Consider the following 20,120-nt stretch of genomic DNA (forward strand, 5'->3'; position numbering starts at 1 on the left):
GTTACAATGACTCAACTGATGGTAATCTTAATTCTGATGATAATTCATTGGTAAATGATGTTTCTGTGGTGGAAATTAATACCGAAAGTGGAGGCAATAGCAAGGTGAGTGATGTCAAACCGCATGCCTGCACATCAGGTGCCTATGTATTCCAGTGTGAAGATAGGTCTACTTAAGTAGAAGAGGAGGAGGTATTTCGTGATCTAAAGTAAGAGTATATTTGTACCAAAATATCGTGCGTGTTCATGTTAACAGCACTTGTAAGTGGCGCACTGTGACTGCTCCCGTGCTGAGACGTTAGAGTGCCACATGATCAACGTGACAATTTCATCAGACATATTATTTGGCTTTCCTTATTAAGTCCACTGACTTAGCTCCCAGTTGGCCTCACAAGACTGAGTGAACCCTGAAACCCAAGGTCAGTCATTGTGAAAAACAGAGACACTACTCCTACACCATGGGGCTGGTGAATTCTACTATATGAAAGTGAAATTTCTCCAGACCATCTTTGAAGACAGAATGAGGCAGGGACCAATTTCCTTAGCAAAATACACTTCTAAAAAACATACACACAATTATCTTTCTAATCAGTAACACCAGAACTATGTTCTTGGTATCATTTATGTAAAGTAAACTGCGTATCCTTTTGCACAGAACTGAATACACATCCTTTGTTGAGAGATGTATCCAAGTGTTTTGATAGGAGTTTAACTGGAAAGATAATGTCATTAAGAAGCTCCTTGATTAATATTCTTCAGTTCTGTTCATGTTAACATCTCCTATTTGCCAAAATATATTCGTCTTACTGCCAGGGAATTAAAATCTAAATCTGTGAAATGAGGTTTAAAAATTAAACCATCTAACTTCATTCAAAATTCACTAATATACAAAGAAAGCAAGAAATTTATCAACCATGCAGAAGCATGAGTGGATTTACCCATGTGAATTGGCTTCATCTAGCCCATATCAGTAGTAGAGTCATGTGCAGTCAGTTTTAGAGCATTGCTGCTAAGGAAAGTAGACTGGATCACTCTGTATAATATTATGTTTTTGCATCAATCAAGGCCAGCCCTGTGGTGTAGGTGTATGGATAGCATGCCTGCCTGCTACACAGAGGCCTCTGATTCAAACCCAGTCAGGCCAGGGATTTTTATCTGGACTTGAGGGCTGGTTCAAGGTTCACTCAGCTTAAGGAGCTATGGCAGCCCCAGTTTAGAAAGTAATAGCCGAGAGCGTCACACTGACGATGTGTCACCTTATAATCTGCATGTCTTCAGGCTGAGCAACAGTCACTTGGTAGGCCAAAGGCCCCTCATGGCTAGTAACAACAGGGGATTTTTATCAAATAAAGTTAAGCTTTATCCACCAAATAACTTACCTTCCATCATCTCTGTCAATGACCTGTACATTTCTGACTGTTTTTCATAAGTTCTGTTAATTTCTTCATTCTGTAAGGTAAGGGCAGCTATTTGTTCTTCCAACTGGTTGCATGCACGAGTGGCCTGAAAAAAAACAAATTTATTCAAAATTTCCTCTTATTAATTGCCACAAATACAAATCACAGAAAGAGAAGCAACAAATCAGAACATAGTAAGGTTACCCTCTATTAAATGTTTGTACAGAACAGAAAATAAAAAGGACATGAAAAGGAAAAAAAGAAAAAAACTGGAAAAGAAGTTACAGTTGAAGGAGAGAAAATCAAAACTCTGAGATTTGTCGATGATATTGTTTATTCTCCAACTGCTGGACCCATGGTCACTCTTATATACCACTGATATCTTACTGGTTGCTGAGAAGCATCAATGCATCTATGAACAGCTTCAGGATTGGAATGACAGATTAGCAGAAAATGGTCTACATGGATCACAGTGAAATGGAACAATTCAGATAGACAGCAGGGATCTCAACAAAGTAAACCAGCCCACGTATTTTGATTCTTCAGTTAGTACTATTGTTAACATTCTTCCAGATGCCTGGGCTTGAGCTAATGTGCCCTGATGTTCTCAGAATATTGGCCATTGTTTTTCTCAACAGAGGACTCTCTTTCCCTCTGTGAATAGCATCTGTTTCTATCATCTGAGAGACTGTTAGTTCAGTCAGCAGACGATTCTGTATTTATCTCTGAATTATGCCTGCCTCAATCGGAAGACAGAAATGGACTGTTTATTAATGCAATGTACTACGACCTATACTTGACATTATGATTCATCGCAGATTTTACAAACACATCTTATTTCTCAGCCAATTTCGGTTTTAAAAACTGAAATTTTGTTTGGGACATCTTTGGATATTCTTGCTTTGTCTCGTAGAGTTTCATTAATTTCCGATAAGTGGCAGTGCTATAACTAGCCCAAAAAATGGCGTCTGTGACGGAGGTGCGTACCAAACAGAGAACAGTTATTGAGTTTCTTTTGGCAGAAAACCAGGGCATAACAGGTGTTCATAGGTGCTTGCAGAATGTCTACGGAGACCTGGCAGTGGACAAAAGCGTGGTAAGCCTACTCCACGATAACGCAAGGTAAGGTAAGGGTGTATTCTGCCCGAAGGCAGGTCCGAACCTCCGCAGAGGTGTCATGAGCCAGAGTTTACATGCGGTACGGTGGCCAGTTCCTTTCCGCTCCTCCTTTCCCTTAACCCCCACCAACAGCGCGTGGCAACCCATCCAAATCTTGACCACGCCCAATGTTGCTTAACTTCGGAGATCTCACGGGATCCGGTGTTTCAACACGGCTACGGCCGTTGGCCACAATAACGCAAGACCCCATGTAAGTCTGCGCATCCTCCAGGAGCTCACAAAACTTCAGTCAAATGTTCTTCCTCATCCACCCAACAGCCCGGATCTCGTGCCTTCCGACTTCCTTCTGTTTGGCCCAATGAAGGATGCACTCCACGAGAAGCACAACATGGATGATAGGGAAGTCATCGATTCAACACGACGTTGGCTCCAACATCGACAAGTCGAGTGGTACCATACAGGCATACGGGCCCTCACATTACGGTGGCATAAGGCCATAACATTGAATGGAGATTATGTTGAAAAATAGGGTATTGTAAAAAACGGTCTGGGGAAATAACATGGTGTATTTGAATCCTCAATAAAACCAACCTGCTTTTAGGAAAAAAAAGGGTTGCATTATATACTGAACTCCTCTCGTATATAAATAATGGAAAAAATGCCTGGAAAACAATTATATTATTGTACCATAGCATGTGAAACAAAATGCTCACAGACGAAATTTAGAAAAGCCGAGGAGCATGAGATTAACAGTAAAACTCCGAACATATCTGCCCTCCCCCAATCTCAACTTGGCTGTGTAGCCTGTGCAAGGAAATGTTCACAGACATATTTTTAAAAAAGATCAGGTAAAGCAAATTACCAAGGAAAACCCCATCATATCCACTCTCCCTTGAAGTCTTAACTTGACTGTTGGCTGCTGGCTGAAGCCGTTGATAGCTTGGATGAGAGGTTCACCTGCTGGTTCGCAATCTACTCACCCGCTCTGAAGCTGTCATTTACATTTCCATATTTCAGAATGGAGACTGCATGAAAAAATGAAAACTACGATATCTCCAAAATTGGATGTGAGATTGATCAAATTTATTTGTAGTACACTGTGGCCAATTATTGCTTTGTCAACTTTAAGTCAGTTGGGGTTAATAATAAGAATTTTAGCGATAGGATTTCCAAAATTGGCCTTCTTTCACCTTTTAACACTCTGAGTGTCCAAGATTTGGTTTGCAAACTGACTAGTCTGAAGAAAGAAGATAAATTTTGTGGACCTTGGATACCAGTGTGAGAGGAATTAAATACTGCAAACTATATCAATCAACGATGCACAGGTAGAGAAAAGAACGTATCACCTACCTCAAGTTTTTCTCGATGTAACTCGGCAAGTTGGCCCTGAAGCGATTCCAGTTTTGTCCTTTCATTATGACCTCTTTCTTTAAACAAAGGAGAAATACATAACATTAATATTTAGTCTTTTAAAGTAGAATATTTTTGTTACATATCTGGATATGCAATAAAAATAGTTTTAATTTTTCACACAAATACATCTAATACATCTCGTAGTATGTCAGGAAGGGCGTGAACAAAACTACGCAAATATCGTAAAGGTAATGTAAAATGTTTACAAAAAGTTAAGAGAGAACAGGAAGCACAAGTAAATGTAGAGAAAAGGAAAGTTACAATAAGATTATTTTCTCTGTCCTTAGCATCAATGCAACATCAAATAAACCAAATATAAGGTCCTCAGACAAATATTTCAATCGAACTTTATATTCTAGGGGATAGAAATAATATTGTGTAATGAGTAGTGTTCGCTTTTGTAAGGAAGATGATGAGCCGATCTTTCTGGCTGACTCATATTATTGTTTCTGAGGTTATGACTTCATATTAATATACTGTGTCTCATTCTTATGTGAAAATTGAAGCTCTTAAGTATTTGCTAAATTAACAGCTACGTTGCTGGAGATTACTTCTATACTGCATGATTTCCTTAAAATTCTTTGACTTATGTGAAAAAAAAATGGTGAGAAGTCACAAGCTCATTTTGTTACCAACCAATGTGCTAATTAACCCTAACATATTGTATAAAAACGACTAAGATGTTCGCGTCTTTTGCGAGGTAATATCTGATAGTTCTTATGTGATTGCACATATTTGATGTACGCAAGCTTAGCTTAACCTGGCATACGGTCTCTGAGAACCTTATATTTGGTTTATTTGATGTTCCATTGATGCTAAGGACAGAGAAAATAACCTTATTGTAACTTTCCTTTTCTCTACATTTACTTGTGCTTCCTGTTCTCTCTTAGTTTTTTGTAAACATTACCTTTACAGTATTAGCGTAGTTGTGTTCACGCCCCTCCTGACATACTGCGAGATGTATGCTCGTGTGTTTGAGTTTTTTTGTTTGGTGTGGCCCTACTAACATTTTTACCGAGTGAGTTCGCCATGCGGTTAGGGTGGCGCAACTGTGAGCTTGGTATTCTGGAGACACGATCGATATAGAAATACCATTATTTTCTTAATTCTGAACAATTTACAGACAAAACTCTTATTTTATATATATAGATTTTCAAATCCGTCAATGGTGAGCATGGCTGATGTAGAAATATTGTTCAGATATCAACTAGAGATGGTGGTGATTGCTGCAATTATTATTATTTTTTTTTTAATGAAAAACTGTGTTGTCACTACCCCTTATTGATTAGGAACATAAAGAAGAAGACTGTTGAAATGAGAAGAAAATCATGCAGAAACGATCACTAGAAGAATGAGGGGAAATGTAATCATAAGGGAAGAGGATGACTGCCTAGGCATTGAATGTTTTGAGCTGTAGGAAAATTAAAATGTGGCCTACATTTTCATAATTCCCTAAAAGTTATCAACAATAGCATTACATTGTCAGTTGAGGTGAGCTCTGTCTCTTATGCTACTACTCATCTCGGCTAGATGGCATTAATGTTCCGATTATAAAAAGACTACCTTGTCATCGAAGGGTATTATATAAAATCAATGACTATGAAGGTTACACTATCTGATGTAATACAGGATATGTTGGAAGAAGTTCTGATGCTAGTCACTGGCTGAGTGAGCACATTAATGTGGGAATATGAACGGTATACTGACTATAGTGAGAGTCAGTACAGACTAAAACAAGAAAGTCCCATAGCGCTACAGCCCTGATGTGCCTTAACCTACTAAGCAACCGTTGCTCAGCCCAAAGACCTGCAGATTATATGGTGCATGTGGTCAGCGTGATGAATTCTCTTGGTTGTTATTCTTGGCTTTCTAGAACAGGCAAGTTATCTCACCAATAGATAACTCAAATTGTTCTCACATAAGGCTGAGTGGGCCTCAAAGACCCCAGATTCAGGTAAAAGGCAGGCTTGCTACTCCTAGACCACAGGGCTGGCAGTCAGTATAGACTGACAAACTCTGTTTTCCATGTCAACCCTGCTGTTTTGTGTGTGTTCAAACATGAATGGGCTAAATCTCTGAGGATGCTTCTCTCTAACCAATAAAATTTGGGTCTGTATCTAATATACGACCAATATATTATTATAGCACCCAATATTTCTGTGCACATTCAGTACATATGCCTGGACTCAGAAGGTTTACCTGCTTCTGTCTGCATCAGAATCATAACAAGTTGCACGATTTGTGGATAATATGGTAAATCTCTGTATCTGACGACATTTCATCTGTCTCACAAAACATGATGGAATGAACAATTTGGGATTAGGTTTAAAACTATCTGAGCAGTAGGGTACATTATTACACTGGTGTACAAAAATCATTCATGTTGCTCCAAGTGAAGAAGAAAATAGGAGAATCACTACTGAAATGGAACAACACAGTTTTACACAGCAATAATAACTCCAGTGCAAAATCATCAATGCACTTCACAGAGCCAAGCAATAGGCTATAGGACAATCAAAAATGAGGTGACTTCAAAGCAAAGAAAGACACAATATGTACTGTGCACATCTCGCCTGCTGAGATACAGTAGATTGCGGAAAGTGGCACAAGAAATATACACAAGGAGATTCTACAACTACATGGGCCGAACATTACAAGGGTGACAAAGCTTTCACAGCCAGTGCAAAGAATCAAGTGATGGACTTTTTCCATAGTTGTCAACCTTCCAAATGAAACTGCTATAGTAGATATACCAGTAGAAAGGAAGGCCAGCAATAAGGAGGATCACTTTGTAAAAACTGAATCAGAAACAAACACAAACAATTTAGGTGATTTTTGCTCAGGGAGGTTTTATAAGGTAATAACCATGTATTCAACAATTTCAGAGATACAAAAGACAAAGACAAAGACAAAGACAAAAATACCTCCATACAGGCCATGAAGGCCCTTAGAGGAATGGAAGGTAAAGGCTTCCACCATTGTTAACCGCGGCACATGTTGCGGTAGAGTGGTTAGCTCTACGCCCGGCCGCCTTTGCCCCCAGGAATTAACCTGGTACTCATTTTTGGTGTAGGCTGAGTGAACCTCAGGGCCATATGCACCTCCGGGAGTGGAAATCTCGTTTCTTAAATTTTACGACTTCCTGACAGGGATTCGAACCCACATCCTTCTGGGCGAACCGAGCACGCCTTTACCACCTCGGCCAGGCAACCCCTATTTTAGAGATACAAGACGACATAAATGCTACACCATGAAGCGGTTTTTAACCATAAGTGCTAGGGACCTATTTTAATGAACCTGAAGGCAAAAAATTTTAGAAGGTTTTGTGTTACTGAAGTTATTAATGAATTATCAATATATGATATAATTCTTGTCACAAGTAACAAAATTTCTTCAGGTTTTCTTTCACATCTGTCATGTAAAGATACCTCTTAATCAAAAAGATGCTGTGAAGGCCATTGCCTTACTCGAGGAAGAAGACTCTTCAGTCACTACTGATCTGCATTTAGGGCAGTCGCCCAGGTGGCAGATTCCCTATCTGTTATTTTCCTAGCCTTTTCTTAAATGACTGCAAAGAAATTGGAAATTTATTGAACATCTCTCTTCCTGGGAGTGTCACTCCGAAGCGTGAAACGGGTAATATCCCAGTGGACAAACCAGTCTCACTTAAACATTTGGAAGAGGTTAACTATGGCAAGGCAGGCACGTGAACTTATCAAAGGGCCTAGCCAAAGTTATAAAAAGGTCCTGATAAATTTGAATAGGACCAGAATGCGAATGGTAGTTGGACTGTTGACAGGCCACAATACCTTACAGAGACACCTACACATCATGAAAATCAGTCAGGATCCGATGTGTAGAAGATGCGGTAGGGAGGAGGAGACCTCCGCACATGTGTTATGTCAGTGCGAGGCTCTTGCAAGCAAGCACATCGATACCTTGGCTCACATTTCGTGAGCCTGGAAGACATCAGGAATGCCAACATCCGGACACTGGTATCCTTTATAGGAGCACTAGGGATGGACTAGGCAAACCTGTTTAAGGAACACAAAGGGTCTTCACAGACCTACGTGTGGAGCCCTGTGAAGGCAGGGTTCACCCATTCTTTATCTATCTATCATATATAGGCTATTAGTACGTTACATCCTAACTACAACCCCTAAATACCTTCATAACCATGTGCAGAGATCTTTACCCTTTATTTACAATCCCATTTATGTGATTACCCCAATGAAGAACTTTCCTTATATTAACACCTAGGTACTTACAATGATCCCCAAAAGGAACTTTCACCCCCATCAATGCAGTAATTAAAAGTGAGAGGACCTTTTCTATTTATGAAACTCACAACCTGACTTTTAACCCTGTTTATCATCATACCATTGCCTACTGTCCATCTCACAATATTATCAAGGTTATTTTGCAGTTTCTCACAATCTTGTAACTCATTTATTACTCTATACAGAATGAAATCATCTGCAAAAAGCCTCATCTCTGATTCTACTTCTTTACTCATATTTAAGAAAAATAAAGGTCCAATAATACTGCCTTGAGGGTCAGATAAAGCTTTGCCTACTCTAATTCTCTGAGATCTATTTTCTAGAAATATAGCCACCCATTCAGTCACTCTTTTGTCTAGTCCAATTGCACTCATTTTTGCCAGTAGTCTCCCATGATCCCCCCCTATCGAATGCCTTAGATAGGTCAATTGTGATACAGTCCATTTTGCTTCCTGAATCCAAGATATTTGCTGTATCTTGCTGGAATCCTACAAGTTGAGCTTCAGTGGAATAACCTTTCCTAAACCCAAACTGCCTTCAGAAATATTTTAATTTTAGAATTCATTATGCTGCTAATGTGATTAGAGGATCATTTTGAACTCCAGCGTGCTCCGAGACCATTCAATGAACTCGTTACCTTCAAGAGACATCGTGGATTTGGTCGTCGGAGGTCTATAACTGCCAGGGATGATAGATTCCTAGTCCTTCAGTTCTAGCAAGATAGCCAAAATTACTCCAGACGACGCAAGAAATCATCTCCAGACAGTTAGAAAAGTTTCTGTAAGCAGGACTTTGAGATGAAGACTTCTGGAAGCCAATTTGAGGCCAAGAAGACCTGCAGCTGGTTTACAGCTTAACTCCACAGCACCAAACAGCATGATTACAATTCACGGATCAAGGAGATGGGTGGACCAGCTGCAGCCCTTACTTGGGAAGTCTCTACGTGAGGTAACCCATGCGGCATGGTCAAAAGACAACTGGGAGGAGAAAATGAGACAACTGACAAACTGGAGCACCACCATGGCCTGTCAAGGGAAAAGAGGACTAAGGAGAGAGAGAGAGAGAGACCAGAACTGGACTGTGGACCAGGGGTCAATATTGTTCCGTACACAAATGAGTCACTATTTTGTCTCCAGGCACCTGACGTAGAGAGAGGGTATGGAGGACTGGGGAACGATATTCACCCTGTAATATCTCCAAGGGGATACCATTTGGAGATGACTCCGTCATCAGCTTTGAGACGAAAAAGTAGCCTATCATTATTGATGGAGATTCTATGAATCATACCAGAAAGCATGACAAATATGTACACGCTATCTGAAAGTCAGACAAAGACAGTTGGGGCAAGCACAAAGCTATACCATGTCACAGAGGGGAGGAGTGGAGAGTTTTGGAGCCAGCGGGGAAGGGGTGGGGAAATAGCTAGGTGATGCACAGTGAGTGGTGATTAGCCTAAAATTGGCAAAGATTTTAAGGACTTAAATCTGGGGGATGGAGCTGGAATGTTGAAATGAAAGGGTCCTAAAAGGTAAAACTTGGCTGACACAGATAGAATGGTAGATAATTCAAAACAGAACAAACAAACTAACTTCCAGTTTTATATACTGAACCCATGACCTTTGTGCCCTAAGAACATTATGCATAATGTAACAATTAAATTAAAAGTTGGATTCTTGATAGCATGGATTTGACACGTGACGAGGGGGTGATTACCTTCGGTCCCACGCTCTGGGGTACGTGACGTCAACCACACGTGTCGACGGCGGAAGAATCTCAAGTCATTTTTATGAACTATTTCAAAGCGCGTGTACATGGCGTGACCACGCCAAGTCAAAAAAATATAGTGCCTATCAAAGGAGGTCAATCATCTCACAAATCGAACCCGTAAAATTTTTAAATGTCCATGAACACTACCGCCAGAAATGTAGCAAGCATGTAGTCACTTTCAAAACTCTTGAAATTACAGTTTAGGTAAGTCAGAAAGTTTATAGGAAATTTCTTGGCGGCAAAAGGGAGAGATCCGAAGAGAGGGAGTAACTGCTATAAATATGAAGGGACGCCATGACGAAGTTTCCTTCTCCGGCATTTGTGATACAAAGCGGACGAAAAATTGTTGAGCTGCTCTGCGAAATCAAACCAACGAAAGTAGACTGAGTTCAACTGCAGATTTTAGCCATTGCGGCTAAGTCTTGACTCCATGACGAGATAGTTTTCTTGAGTGAAATAATTGTAACAGATAGGACGGTCAAAGTACTGAATAAATTCTAATGTGATTGAGTAATTCGTGTGCGGAAATAATTGTAGTCCATCGTGTGCGTTCAAGCAAACGAGTGAAGGGTATTTTCTTTTTTTTTTAATGCTTTATTCCAGGAAACCTGAAGAAACACAATGATATGTACAGCCATGAATGTAAAAATGGCTAAATAAAATGCCAGGGTCGCAGGTGAGCCCTAAGACGAATACTGGCATGAAGACATGAGGTAGGTGATTTTCCATCTTACTACCTCTTATATCCTGTCTCGTGATTTCTTAAAGTGTATTTGAATGGGGATTTACGACGCAGTGGTCACCCTACTAAGTTTTGTAAATGTGAGAGTACGACTAAAAGAGTCATTTGTTTTATTTCCCACTTGGATAAAATTTTGAAGTCTTGCGAGTGTCGTATAATGTTCTAAAAGTTATTGAATAGGGTTCTGAAGTGATATCACGTCCAATGTAGATCGTCATCCGTGTGAGTGTACTGCCTGTATTTTGTGATGTCGAAGTAAGATGTTCATTCGATGTAATATTCTTCTGTCTGCAATTTGACGTTAATAATAATAATCCATGGTCACTCATTTTCAATCGAGTGGAAGCGCGCTGTCGGGTGAGAGCCAAGGGTGATGAATTTGGTCACGGAGAGAAACGTTTTATTTAATGCCCATTTTAAACTGTGTCTGACTGACAATAAAAGATCTAGTAGAATGCTTCAGTCATTTCTCGTAAAAATCAAGTTATTAAATACGATGTCATTTATGCTAAGTTATTCATGAGTAATGCATTGTGCGATATTAGACGTTGGGATTTCTAGTGGGGATTTTATTCCAGTTCTTGGTCGATGATAATTGTGGAGCTGGGAAACAGAGGTCAGTTTTGTGAATCAGGTTGGACCTGTCATTGAAGCCGGGTCACGGAAGCCCGAGGAATGTTTTATATGAGTTGAGATGAGATGTGCGAATCAGGTTAGAGTCCTGTCATTTGAAGCCGGGACATGATAATCCGAGGAATATTTTATAATGTTGAGAATGGAAAGGAATTCATAGAAATCCATAGCGGTATAATTGGCGACGCGTATAATTAGTGTGGGCATCTTGAAGCATATCTGTGCATTTTGTTGGTTAGAATATCGTATTTGTTTAATCATGTCGGCAGAGTTTAAAGGGAGCATTTTGAGAAGTCAGTCAGGTAGAACGAACCGGGTGGTTTATGTAACTGCCAAGCGAGCATGGGGTGAGAGACCTCAGCTATGATAGCGGGAAAGAAGTGGAGTGGAGATTGTACTGTAATTCTCGGCCAGGGGAAACGTTAAAATGCTGGATTTAGTTGAAATTCATAGCCGGTAATGATCTAAGTATTGTGAAATACTGTAAATGGGGACGTAGTGAACATTTGAAATCACGAACTTTGAGTATAAGGAACAGAGTAACCCAATTTCAGGGTTGTCCAAATATAGAGCGATGGTCGTGACGATCGGTTTGTCTGCGAGGGGTGTGCAAAATTCATAATGGTAATGACGAGATATGACATCGTAATGATATGGCAAGTTGTTTGGTTTGTGCGTAGATTATTAGGATATCCAAGTGTTAATAACGGTTAGGACTAGATTAGATTTTTAAGCATGATATCACGAGATGGGATATATACAGCTGGACATGAATTATGTAAAATTCTTTTCCAGCCAGATAAACATGGCAATATTGAACTCACATCACAGCTGCGTAGAAATTTGTGAAGAAACCAGAGTCCGCGGAGATAAAATTTACTAATCTTTAACATTTCGTTAAATCATTTAAATTTATTTAATTATTAAATTCAGTGAAACCACATTTTGAAATAACTTTAATCAAGCGAATAACTTGGAGATGCATTCTGGAAATTTTAGTTTGTTTCTGGGAAATATAAAAATAAAGTAACGATTAAGGGGACATATCCGAAGGAAATGGATTTTTCTGCCACTAAGTTTGTGAGCATTGCTATTGTTGTAATTATTGAACTTTGATTGATTGAGCAGTGAATGTGCGGGGGATAGTAAAGTGGAACTTTGGTCATAAACCGATGTAACTTAATTTGTGTTTGGCCTTCAGCCTAGAAACTTGGATGGTCAGGGGGTCATCAACCTCAGTGACTTAGATTAGGGCCATATGCCGTCGTAGCATCATTTCCTTGCGGTCATCATCCACAATGACTTTAAAGTAACTTAAAAGATTAGATGTCGGTCCATGACATAGACGCAGGTCACATCGATTCAATTAAGGGTCCATGCCGTAGAACCACTGTGTGGCACACACTGATTGGACGGCCTTAATTATACTCAGAGTCCAGAGTTCGTGTTACGAGGGCTGGACCATAACGAATCACTATGATGGTACATGTGGTCTCACATGGAAGCCGAATTTAAGGATTTCCAGACTTTCCTTTCTTAAATGATTAATAATTGAGACAATGGTTTCTAGTAAGAATGCCCATCAGGCAATTACGTTAAAGTCTCACACCAGTGTTCTGACATTTATGTAAAAATGATTGAGGTGTCCAGTGGACACAATTGACTATGACACCGTTGACCTAGTAAATTACTTCAGAAATTTCCTGAATAAATAGGAATCTTTTAAATAGACCTTTCATTCCAGTAGATAGATTAGAATTAATGAACCCTACCTTTACCTCAGCAAGTGACGAAGAACCCGAAACGACCCAAGAGACAGATCTCATGAACTTTGCTGATAGGTAAGGAAGGTAGGTATCCCTCAATATGGACCTAAAGGGTTCAATACATACAAATAGATTTAAAACTCTGTCAATATCAAATAGAAAAATAAACTGGATATAGAGAGATAGAAAGAATTACTTTCATAGAGAAAGACACAAAAGGCATGCACATAGAAAACTAGAACACTAGAAGAAAGACAAGAAAAAGTTCAACAAAATCCATGAGGAAAAAAGAAGAGCACAATCCACAAGGAAGACTGAAGGAAAGGTGGTCTATCAAATGCTTATGTGCAGTCTCAGTTTCTCAGCAGTAGAACAGCCCTATAAGCAATGCAGAAGTTACACTAGTGATTTATATAAATATTCCTGCAAATGTACTATAGTGTAATATTTATCCTAACTTTTAATTGTACAGTGTATATAATACTTGTAATTACTTTCTTTTGAGGTTATTTATCTAATAAGTAACAAGCAAATTACATTAGTTGTATTCAGTAACTTACCTTCTACCTCCTTCTTCAATGCTTCATAAATCTTTGACTGTTCATGGTATTTATTTACCAAATCATCTTTCTGTAGAATAAGACCAGCAACCTGCTCTTCCAAAACTTTACATGCTCCAAAAGCCTAGAAATGATATTTACATGATATAAGCTTTCTTCCTTAACTGATGGGAAAAACTAAACTAAGAGAGAAAAAGTCTGAACATCAATGTCCATGAAGACCAAAATAGTCAACGACTTTCAACAAGAATATCAAACACAAGAACATCGAACTGAAAGTTATGAAAATTACAAACTCACGAGAAAAGGTTTGACCTCATTTTAAAACAGAAACCATAATACAAATCTTTCACTGAACTACATAATATCTGCAGATGCACACACATATTCATACGCAATTTCTTATAAAAATACATCTTAACAAACAATGCAGTTCCCCATTAATATCTTGTTAAAAGATCACTTGTGCTTTTTGTTGTACTTTAAAAAATAAAATCATCTGATAACCTGCATTAATGTGGTGTGTATTAACTATAAAAGAAGACTTTACTCCAGCATTATCTAGTGTAATACGAAAAACATCAGGAAAATCTACACTCAATGCAGTTGTCAAGCTACCCGGAGAAGAAGCTCAACTCACGTAGACTCCTTTCAGCTATTAGTGCGAGTCTCTTACTCAACTAACAAATACAAACCAATTCCTATGGAGTAACAGATCATATTTATCAAATTGATTACTGAAATTTATAGGTCCAACACTGCAAACGAAATTGTCTAATCTCACATTTTGCATAACGTAATAAAAACAGATAGCAAATAAGGTAATTTTTTTTTAAATTTGGTTAATGTCAAAGGAAAAATTTCCTCAGAAGAGAAGTGGCTTAAAATCTCACTCTCAGCTGTTTCAGAAAATGAATGAATGAATGAATGAATGAATGAATGAATGAATGAATGAATGAATGAATGAATAAGTAACAGGCCTCAAGTCTCTTTCATAAAGCTAAATATTTCTGAAGTTATTGGAAAGAAAATTACATGGGAAACAATCATGACAGGAGTAAGAGAAATGGGTCAGGATACAACCATAACCGCAGGACGAAGCAATTGCACATACATTAGAAACCATAAGACTTCAATACATGTCCTTACTGAATGAAATAATATTGTTATACAGATAGGTGGGACAGCAGCAGCTATAAAAATGTGATTCAAGTTCATATGGTATTTTATGCTAGAGTGAAGAGTATTGAGGACTTCATTAAGTTCCAAAATTCAAGTTTTTAAGGATTTAAATAGAAATATAGATAAATGTTTACACATTTCTAAATATATTTGGGTGTGATTTGAACGAATTTGATGATGTTCCTTCAAGGACAAAAGGTCATTCAATTTTCATTAAGTTGTTACTTTTTCAGGTATAATTCTGTTACCATACGTTTTCTTTATTGGATAGTTTATAAATTTATTTATTCAAAATTCATTTTGCCAGACTGAAGAACCTAACAGTTATAAAATGTCTAGGTAACGTATTTATTTGATTGAAGTTTCCAAATCGCAGGTTCAAGTATGTGCATTATCCTATTGGAAAACAACCCCTTGAATATTGCAAATGAATGGCAGCACAACCGGCTCAGTCACCAGCCTACTACAAATCCACTGACAATATTCTTGGGATAAACAGGAGAGTGCTCCTGCTATCAAAGAAAATTGCTCCCCAGACCATAACAGTGTGTCGCAGACGGCTTGGTTCCAAGGGCTCACCTCGCCTCCTTACCGACCTATATCCATTACTGGCATCAAGACAGAAATGGCTCTCAAAAGAAAACACAACAGATCTCTACTCCACCCTCCAATGAGCAATAACTTGACACCACTGAAGTAGCAGATGGCAGTGATTCAAAGTTAGTGGCACGAACACTACAGGGTCTGGCTCAGAACTGACGCTGAAGTAATTGATTTGTAAGAATTAGCTGTGTCATTCTGGTGCCAACTGAAGCTCTAATGGCTGCAGCAGATACAGTACAATCCACCACAGCTATGCAGCAAATACGACGGTCTTCCCTCTCCCTTCCGTGTGTGGCCGGGCCCACCAAGTCTTTATGCAATATCGTGGAAACCCACCTCCTCGTTTAAACTCAGTAGGCTACTGATACTGCCTTCTTCATCTCCTTAAAAGGCCTGTTTGACTCACAACACTTCACAACGTCAACACCGGATGATGACTAATGCTCATGAATTATACAGCTCGTATTTAAAACAAACTTGCTTTGCAACGTCATAGTGGCGCTTCAAGTACCACAGTACCACTCTTTGTTGACTAGTGCGCAAATCTGAATGGGTGCAAACACTCCACCCGAATTTCGATTATCTAGCACAACTCCTTCTTAGTGTTGGGATTTCATTTTCTGCCAGTGTATATTCAGGTGTGAAGGTTCTAGATTGTGAAGTGATCCATAAATGAGCAATTCAGGTCAGCCTGCACCACAGTCTAAGCATAATAGCAGTTCTTTTGCATGGCTAGCCAGGTTCAATTCCTGGCTCTGCCAAGTATTTTGAGACTGGTTTTGAAGTATCGAACAGTGAACACTCAGCCTTAAAACTCACAACCACCTCTGGAAATTAAATTAAATAGCCAGTGGATGATAATTAGTCAAAACTTGACTACAAGGCTGCCTGAAATCCAGGGCTATGTACCCTTCCAGAAGTGGAAATAGTGATTGGAAATCAAACCTATGTTCTTCTGGGTGAACCAAACCTTTACCCCCTCAAAATGTGTAAAAATGCTAACATCAATCCTGTAGTGTAGGGGATTTGTTTCTGATTCAACCTGAAGGCTTTAGGCTCAATTAAGAGCTTGCCGAAGGATTTTAAACCTGGTCTGAAGTTTGGAACAGGTTTTGCTCGGCCTTGCAAGGTTGGCCAAAGAGATGTCAGATAAAAGTGGTAGCAAACCTGGTCAAAAAATCCATGGAATACAGCTGAGAAAATGTCACAATGACCACATGCTATGCTAATACCTGTCAACCATCTGCCTGGGCAGTAGTAATCTTGGTAGCCCCAAGAACCTAAATTGGCTGTATGGACAACAGGTTCAGTTGAGTAAAGCCAACAGTCATTATTTTAAACAAACATATTTTTAAAACCTTTAGATAAGGTTCCATTTATTGAGGATAATTTACTGTGAGCTTATCTGTCATTCTTAGAAACAAATGTATACAATACTTTTTAAAACATACTAGCTTATCGTGTGGTAAAGCTACATAATTTAGGGTTCAATGAGAAATAGAGGATAATTAGAATGAGATATCATTTAACAGGTCGATCAATGGTTCAAATGAAAGTAAAAAAGAATGTTTATTAGCACTTACCTCAACCTTCTCTTTGCATAATTCAGCCAGCTGACTCTTCAGTGACTCCAGTTCAGACATTTCATCACGATTTCTTTCTTTAAATAAATGAGAAAAATGCAAATAAATCAATATAATGAAGTTGGTAATATATGGTACAGCATATGTTTTAACTAATACAGTGCGCAAGAACCAATCAAATAAAAGAAATATCACAAATTCCATCAGACACACCTGATTCTATGATATACACACACTAGAAGTTCAAGGGCATGGGATTGCTCAGAACAAGATGAGAAACAGCCCTTTAACAATTAAATGGACTGCGGCATCTCAAGTGCTCTATCCATCCAAACAACGAGATACACAGACAATGAAAACTACACCCACTTTTTCAATTCTTTTCACCCCCTTAAGTGGATTTTTCAGGAAAAAATGTGTTTCTTTAAAGGAGATTCCAAATGCCACTTTTCACGTCTGTAACATCTTCAGTTTAAAAAACAAAGAATTAATCTCCTTCATTTCTTTTCAATCCCCAATTAAGTGGATTTTCTGAAAATAAAAATTGTGTTTCTCTTTATTTTTAAAGGAAATTCCAAACACCAATTTTCATCTCTGTAACACCTTCAGTTTTTGAGATACAAGTATCCTCATAAATATAATTTAAGTCCTTCTCCCCCCCCCAAGTGCATTTTCAGAAAAAATACGTGTTTATTTTTAAAGTAGATTCCAAATACCATTTTTTTACTCTGTAACATATTAAGTTTGGAGATATATTGTAGATATAATCATTTTTAAAATTTACCAACTTTTAAAATTTCTTTCACGCCCTTAAGTGGATTTTTCTAAAACATTGTACAGGTTTCTTAATATTTAAAGGAGATTGAAAATACGAATTTTCATGTCTCTAACCTTCAATTTATGAGGTTTCAGTATCCTCATAAAAAGAATTCAACTCTTTCTTTACTTCTTTTCTCCCCTTGCCACTAAGTGTATCCACACCAAAAAAAAAAAAAAAGTGTTTCTTTTATATCTCTCTCTCTCTCTCTCTCTCTTTATTTCCAAAGGAGATTCCAAATACCAATTTTCACATCTGTAACATCTTCAGGTTTTAAGATATAAATATTCTCATAAAAATAATTTAACTCCACTTCTTTTCAACTCCACCTTAAGTGGATTTTCCAAAAACATAAAATATGTGTTCTTTATTTTTAAAGGAGATTCCAAATATGAATTTTCATGCCTATAACATCTTCAGTTTTTGAGATGGCAAATGTCCATGTGTTTATTATAATTATTACTTTTCTTTTTACATGGGTTGATTTTTTAATAGTGGCAACTATGTTGTACCAATGCCAAGAAACATAGCCAGGCAATATAATGTATACCCGAGGTAGCTTACATACCCACACACCCTCAGCGTAAATGAACACGACCTCCACATGCCTTGCACATGTGCAGCGACAACAACAAGAACGCACTTTTGAGCACACGCTCGTGGAGTACAGCTGTAATGATTTCGAAGCAAGATCAGAGGAGCTGGTTGAAAGTTGAATGCGCTGGAGGTTATAAGCTATAAATTTCATTTTTGTTCCTTACTGAAGTGCAATTATAAGAATAAATTGACAAGAGGGTCCACCTTTTCAATACAATATATCAAGTAAATGATATTACATAAGATAATGTATTACCTGTATTACATAAGATATTGTATTGAAAAGGTGGCCCCTTGTCAATTTATTCTTATAATGTGCTGGAGGTCGCAATGCAAGGCAGTGTTACAAAGGATTTCAAGAGGCTTGCTGTAGCACGATGGGTCAAGGCCTTCAAAGACGGACGACAAAATGTGACAGACATGCCGCGGCCCGATCATCCTGCAATAAATGATGACGATGTGCAGAATGCAAACGCGTTAGTGCTGGTGGATCAGAACACCACAATTCATGAATTGGCTAATGATACAGGGCTGGCACCTTCGACTGTGCTGCAAATCCTGAAGAAGCGGCTGGGAATGCGGAAAATCGCCTCCAAATGGGTTCCACGTGATTAGACTGAACATCAAAAATGACTGATATGATCCAGCTCGTACGCACTTGGCGTGCTATGAACGCGAAGATGAGGTCTTCTTACAGCGGATAATCACTATTGATGAGATATGGGCCAGAGCTTATAAACCACAGCTGAAACGCCAATCAAACGAGTGGCATCATCATGGGTCACTATTCGGCCGACCGGAACCAATGTGAAGGCCATGCTGATCGTTGCCTACGACTGGGATGGTGTTATCATGAGGCATACCATTCCCCGAGGACGCACCGTTAATGCGGAGTATTACTGTGCATTTTTGTAAACGAAACTGGCAGCAGCTCTATGAAGAAAACATGGACACTTCCTCAATAACCCACCCATCATTCTGCATTACAATGCAAGGCCGCATGCACCAGGAGCTGTGACTGAGTTGTTCAATCGCTGGGGCTGGGAAGTGCTTTACCACCCCCCTTATTCTCCAGATCTCAGCCCCCTGCGACTACGATCTCATCCCTAAAATGGAAAAATCACTTAGAGGGGTCCACTTCCGCACAGTGGATGACATTCTCCAGGCCACAGACTGCTCCGTCCGTGACTTCCAGAGATTAGGTGCTCTCAATGGCATTCGGTGGCTTCCACATTGCTGGGAACGAGTGCTACACAATGGTGGTAATTACTTTGAAGGTCTGTAAAATGCCTAACGTTGTAAGTATGCTATGTATCTAAATAAAAAATAGTTGCCACTATTAAAAAATCAACCCATGTACTATTTTCACTCTTCACCCTTTTGTCTATATCGATTGTTGATTTTACTTCTACAGGACTTCTGTTTGTGTACATGCTAACTGTTTTTGTATTTCTTTGGTCAGCTTTGTAGAGAGGCAGCCTTGAATTCCAGGAAGCAATTAAACTAAATTTTAAAAATATATACATAGTATATTGTTTTGTATATCAAGAACAATCTGAAAGCTGCCGACAATACCACTATTCTTACAAAAAGTCAAGACATCCTGAGACAGTGGAAAAAGGACTTCAGTACACTTTAAAACCACAGTTCCACTGCTGCTGA

At 38.8% G+C, this 20,120-nt stretch overlaps 1 protein-coding gene across 3 annotated transcripts in view; it reads right to left on the bottom strand.

Moving 5' to 3' along the window:
• LOC136857544 (thyroid receptor-interacting protein 11) overlaps positions 1-20,120 on the bottom strand; it is a 533,154-nt gene that overhangs the window by 148,603 nt on the left and 364,431 nt on the right. For all 3 annotated transcript variants that reach the window (XM_067136282.2, XM_067136281.2, XM_067136283.2), the window contains 4 exons: positions 17,045-17,121; positions 13,677-13,800; positions 3,866-3,942; positions 1,379-1,502 (listed from right to left, as the gene is read on the bottom strand). In XM_067136282.2, coding sequence (XP_066992383.2) covers positions 1,379-1,502; positions 3,866-3,942; positions 13,677-13,800; positions 17,045-17,121 — 402 coding nt within the window. The remainder of the gene's footprint in view (positions 1-1,378; positions 1,503-3,865; positions 3,943-13,676; positions 13,801-17,044; positions 17,122-20,120) is intronic.

The sequence above is a fragment of the Anabrus simplex genome, chromosome 1 (genome assembly GCF_040414725.1).
Source record: "Anabrus simplex isolate iqAnaSimp1 chromosome 1, ASM4041472v1, whole genome shotgun sequence".
Taxonomy (NCBI): Eukaryota; Metazoa; Arthropoda; class Insecta; order Orthoptera; family Tettigoniidae; genus Anabrus; species Anabrus simplex.